This window comes from Nycticebus coucang, chromosome 12 (genome assembly GCF_027406575.1).
Source record: "Nycticebus coucang isolate mNycCou1 chromosome 12, mNycCou1.pri, whole genome shotgun sequence".
Lineage (NCBI taxonomy): Eukaryota > Metazoa > Chordata > Mammalia > Primates > Lorisidae > Nycticebus > Nycticebus coucang.
Genome location: NC_069791.1, coordinates 18,217,203 through 18,223,202, shown reverse-complemented (window position 1 = coordinate 18,223,202; position 6,000 = coordinate 18,217,203). Strand labels below are relative to the sequence as shown.

Sequence of the window (6,000 nt, the reverse complement as noted above, 5' to 3'; positions counted from 1 at the left end):
CCGTATGTCACATATGATACGTGTGCATACAATGAGGACCAGATGCCCACAGGATGATAGGATACAGGTGTGATGAGACATCTCCTCAGCCATTCTGGAAATGTCAAGATATCACCAATCCTCCTTATCACCTACAGGGCTGCATGGTGGGTAGACAGACTTTCATTGCATAGGCAGCCTCCAAGGGTAAAGGAATCGATATTTCCCAGTACACCAGAGATCTATTTTATGCCACATGATGCTCTGAGCCTATCAGCCCCATGGCCTGTGTAATGTTCTTTATGTGTCTTTTGAGAAGATTTGCTCACAGTAGCCAGGGTGCAGCACGGTCCAATATAAGAGTAGAATATTCCCTATTTATGTTTCTCATGATATCAAACAGTCTAGTGGCTCTTTTGTCCAACAGATAAAAGAAGGTATTGGACCAGCACCCTGAGGGAGTCATTCACGATTAATGCCAGATAAGGATGCACTGTGGAGACCAGCCATGCAATAGAACTTTCTGCATTGTCCGTAACAGTAGCCCTGAGGTTACTGAGTACTGGAACTGTGGTTTTGTGGCTAAGGAGCTCAACGTTTATGTTTACTTTTATTTCATTTTAATTAATTTAAATAGTTGCATGTGACTAGCTGCTACTTTATTGAACAGTGCAAGTATAGAACCAAAGCAAGAATGTGAAAGCTTAAAATCACTTGATTTTAATTACAAGAATTTCTTCAGGTTTATTCCTTTCAATTTATCTGAAACAGTTGATTATAACACCCAGCCTTGGAGATTTTGTGTACCTAGTCTAGGTCACCTTATAAAGATGCTAAATGATATTCTCTTATGAGTTCCTCAGAACTCTGTTCTTCACACTTTTCCAACCAGAGACATGCCCGTCTATGTAGCTATTGGTTTCCTTTTGCTAGGCCCATTTATTATTCATGACAAAATAGCCCTCAGGCTCTATTCCCAATTCCTCTACTTCTGTCTCATCCTCCTGCAACACCTTGTAGCCTTTGGTTTGAAATCTTTTCAGATGCTTCTGAAAAATTAAAGAGAATCACATTCACAGATTTCTGGGCCTACTTATTAAACATACGTATATAGGTTGGACATGATTTCCCCAGTTACAGATGGCTATGCTCTGTCCTTGGCCATTTCTGTTTGCTGTGCTTCCTGAACAATGCTGCCCTTCACCATAAACCCTACTTCCTTGGGAAGTAGAGAGGGGTGCATTGGTTGTAACTCCCCGGGCCCCGCTGGAGTCTGCACAGGAGTCATTTGCAGTCCTCCAAGTCACTGGCACACCAACCATCTCTAATACAAGATACATCTTTGCTAACAGGTGCATGGTTTTGATTCTGGACATTCTCAGGTAAGTGCTACACTTAACTGGGCCCAGCACATTTGCCTGAACACATCCTTAGAGCACTGCCTGATCCAGCCTCTCTGATTTTCCCGTGTCAGAGCCCACTTTAGGATTGGGAACCTCCTCCACATCCTCTCTAGGAGAGCTAGCAAGACTGTCACTTGTCAGGCCCTCAATTCAGTAGGAAGCAGTATAATGTAGCCGTTAATTAATGGCTTCTGGAGCTAGCAGCCAAGAGTATAGATCCCATTTCTCTCCCCTCCCACCATATGGCTTTGGGCAAGCTATGCCCTCCATCAAATGAGGGTAATAATAGTCCATCTCCCATAGGGTCCTTATAAGGAGAAGGCAAGTTGGTTTGCATAAAGCATTTATTTACAGCAGTGTTTGCAACAAAGTGAGTGCTATGTAAGTCTGAGCCATTTTTATTACCATAAGCAGAGCTTTCTTCATTGGTTTATTTGACAAGCTTCTGGCAAACTTTTTTCTCTGTGGAAATCACTCAGCAGGCCCTGTCTACCAGCCTTCTTTGGCTGCTGCATTTCCAGCTTTCACCCAATCTGTCCGATAGTCCAGCCTCCTCTTTTAACCTCACTGCTTCCAATTAGGCAGTGGGAGGATTTTTGATCTCCCAGAATCTTGTTTATTTTGCATTTGGGGGCGGCACCTGTGGCTCAAAAGGATAGGGCACTGGCCCCATATGCCGGAGGTGGAGGGTTCAAACCCAGCCCTGGCCAAAAACTGCAAAAAAAAAAAAAAAAAAAAAAGTCTATTTTGCATTTTGGTGCGGTATTTCCTTCAGTTCCAATAATATACTTTAAAAGTTTTAGATTTATAAATGTCTATTTTTACACTCTCATTCTAGAACAGTGTTTTCAAACCTTTTTTTTTTTTTTTTTAATCTCAAAGCACATTTGAACCTATAGTTAAACTTCCATGGCACACTTAAATTATGTTGATCAAAAAAAGAAGAGCAAAAAATAATAATATACTTACTGTGCTTTGAAAATAATTAATGATCTTTAAAATTTTTCGTGGCATACCTAAGATCCTCTTACGGCACACCAGTGTGCTGCAGGATGTGGGTTGAAAATCACTGTTCTTAGACAATAGATGACAACATTTTCTCTCAATTCAGCCTCACAAAACCTCACTTTCCTCTGTTTTCTTTTGTTTCTAGCTCCCAGACTTCCTTTTGGGAGTGTTCTGGGTTTCTGTGGGCCTCAGGACCTAAAGTTACCTAAAGTTGAGTCGAGTCCCCTGGAAAAGACAGGGCCAGAGGGACAGCTGGGAAAGCGGAGACTTTACAAAGACAAATGCACTTTATTGATAAGGCAACAGCATTATACAGGGCTGAGTCAGAGAGTCCAATGGACCAGGGCCACACGGAGATGGGGGTTTCACTCACATGGAGACAGAGACTGAGTGTCCTTCCTCCTCTTGATGAGATGGTGGCATTAAACCCACGGAAGGAAGGGGTCCTGGATGGACACTTGCTCTGTCTGAAACCCAGGGCTTCCCCTAGGGGACTGGGTCAGCCTCTGCAGGAGGTGAATGGGGTCTGAGCTTAAGTGTGGTGTAGTAAAAAGGACACTGGACCCCAAGTCCAAAGTCTGGCCCAGCCCTGATGCCACTTCTAATTTTTGAGGTTGGGCGAGTCATGCCCTCCTCTTAGTGATAGTTTTTAAGGGGCTTGAACTAGTTTAGCAATTTTCAAGTTTTTTCTCTTATTGAATAGCAGTAAGGACCAAGGTGTTCTGAAGTTAAACTCACAAGGGTCTCTCCCTAGCCCCATGTAAAATAACAACAACAATAATTAATGTACAGACTTTTCATAATGCAAGTTTTTCCTCCACAAATATCTCTGACTCAATGGCAACTGCTCCTCTCTGTATTAGAATATAGTACAAATGGAATCTGATTCTGAAAACAACTCACATCTAACACTTAAGATTAACTCTTACATAGGCTATTCTGCAATAAGGAATGTGGCTTTTGGATGATTTTCCCACCTGACGAATTCTGAGAGAGGCAGGGCCAGCTGGACACTGACGGCCCTTGCAGTGTTAAGTCAGATTCCTCTCAAGGTGTTCAAGGAACCACAGATGCAGGTGGGGGAGGCACATCATGTCCCTCTGACATTACCTCCCTGCTGATACCTCAAATGCAGCCATGTTCCCCCAACTTAGTGATTTGAAGAACCCCCTTCCTCACTGGTCCCACACACCTGCAACCCACTCTCATCAAGAAACCCCACCCTGGAATAAACAGAGGGTCGCCACCTCCTGGGCCGGAACATGGAGCCTGAAGTTATAGTCCCCTACCCCTGTTTCACAGGCTCCTTTTCGCTTTTGAGTGTAGGAGTGAAAATTAGAAGGGAACCAGTCCGACACCCCCACCCCTCCACCGTCTCTCTCTGAGGAGCCTGCCCCCTCTCCCTCCACCTACACTGGGGTGCTACAGCACAGGCTTTTGCTCTGCAGGTGAGCAGTGTTGGAGATGGGTGGCAGGGAGGACAGGCTCATCTGCTGGGGTCTGAAGATTCTTCTCCTCCACCCCACCCTGCCCAGGAGAGAGGATGTGGCCCCAGCTGGTAAGCAGAGAGGGAGACATTGCTTCTCCACACTAACACTGCTGGGAGATCCAATAACTTCTGAGGGGGAGAGCTTCATTTCCAGGGTGGGAGCTAAGGCACTGGCAGGGGAGGAGTGAGCACCAGGTCGGGTATCTCTGCAACCTGGGGGCAATTCAGTCTGCCACATGAATTGCTAGAAGGAGCACTTCCACGTCAACCAACCCCTGCGACCCAGGCTGAGGATCCATGGGCTTGGTGACAGGGATGGTCACCACCCACTCCTGTTCTGGGAGGCTGGTCTTGTCTGTTCCCCACCACCCAGGCCCTGCATTCTTTCCACTTTGGGCCTTTCCACAGCTGGGTTCTGGGCCAGTGGTTCCAGCACCAGGGAGAAATCTCATCTCCCCAGACCTACTGCCCAGGAGAGGCTGACTGTGGCAATGGGACAAAGGTGGGCACTGAGGGACTAGGCAAGTGCCTTTTGGCCTCCAGAGATGGGGGGAGGTGAGAATTGGGCCTTAGTCACCTTGTTTTTGGTCATTCTTGGCAGCAAGTGTCCTAGACATGTGGGAAGGCAGAGGAAGGGGCCCCATGTGGCCTGCCACCTGGGGACAGACAGCACAGTCTGGTGGCCAGGGTGAGATGGGGAAGAGTGGGGCTGTGGGCCAGTTATTTGTCATGGTGGGGGGCGGGGGGAGATCCCCACCAGGCTCTGGACATGTGGGCCTGGAGTGGGGGAGGTACTCTGTCCCTGAGGAATGGGTGCTCATCTCCCACCTGTTCCCTCGGTGCCAGCCAGCAGCCACCTGTGGAGTGGTGGAGGTGTCCTTGGACAAGGCCCTGACTTCAGCCTCTGCCCTCTGCCCCCACATGAGTTTCTCTATCAAATAACAGCAAGTCCTCATGACCAAGGTCTTGAGGGGCTGGGGTCAGCCTGTGGCCTGAAGGAAAGGGGAACCTGGGCTTAGGTTGGGCAGGAAAGAGGCTGGGCTGGGCGGAGAGGGAAGGTGGCAGAGGAGGGATTAAACTCCAGAGGGGATGGGAGGGCTGCCGGGCAGTAGCCGGCCCTAGGCCTGGGCCTGTGCCCCGGGAGAAACAACCCTGCCCAGGTGCCACCGCAGGCTGCCCTAGTCAGGAGATCTCATTGCCAAACACCTCGAGCACGAGGGGCGTGAGCTTCATGCTGCACTCGGGCTGGAAGGAGAGGCAGCGGTACTGCTTGGAGTGCTCCTCATTGAGGCTGCGCAGGTCAGCCAGCTTCTGGATCATCTTGGCGTAGAGCAGGTGGCTGCCCGGGGGTGGGTGGCGGCAGCGGATGTAGGTCTGCAGCGTGTTGGACAGGCGGTCTTGGATGGCCTCCACCAGCGTGGCATCCTGCACCCCGGGACGGTCTGTGGGTGCCGGAGTTGGGGAGAAGACACGGGAGCTCTGAGCTGGGCCCCTCATTGCTCAGTCTTGCCCTACCCCCATCTACAGCCACCCAGCCACAGCACCTCTAGGCCACAGCCCTAGGGCTACTGATCTGTGACACCACTGCCTGGCCCAAAGCCCCACAACGCCTTCCTATTGCATTGTAATGGAGTCCCGGGTCCCCTGTCCGGACCCCACCCTGACTTTGCTCTGTGCATCACTGTCCTGATGCGCCATGCTGTCTGGCCTCCGGCCTCACAGCTGTGTGCCTTCAGCTTGGAACTTCGTGCTTCCATTTCTGCCTGACTCTTACTGATGCTTCAGGTAACAGCTTCCCGACAACCCTCTACCTTCATGCCCTAGACACATCAGGTTCCTTCCTTCTATTTTATCCTCCCATAGTATCGTGTCTTTATTTTCTTAATAAATCTCATCATATTAGGAATTGGTAGAACTTATTTCATGTCTCCTACTAAGCTTCATGGGGGAGGAGTCTGTGTCCTGTTTGCTGCTAAATCCCTATGCCCAGCACAGTGCCTGGTACCTACTAGGTGCTCAATAAAGTGAGCTGCGCACTGCTGTGTGTATGAATGAATGAAGGTGTGAATGCTGGCTGGGCCAGGGGAGGCCCCCAGCCCAGAAAAGCATCCCTGGGCAGAG

The 6,000-nt window shown here is 49.1% G+C and overlaps 1 protein-coding gene across 1 annotated transcript in view; it reads right to left on the bottom strand.

Moving 5' to 3' along the window:
- Positions 1–2,655: 2,655 nt before the first annotated feature.
- VDR (vitamin D receptor) overlaps positions 2,656–6,000 on the bottom strand; it is a 37,789-nt gene continuing 34,444 nt past the window's right edge. The window contains exon 9 of the mRNA XM_053555456.1: positions 2,656–5,321. Within this exon, the coding sequence (XP_053411431.1) occupies positions 5,062–5,321 (260 nt within the window). The 3' untranslated portion in view covers positions 2,656–5,061. The remainder of the gene's footprint in view (positions 5,322–6,000) is intronic.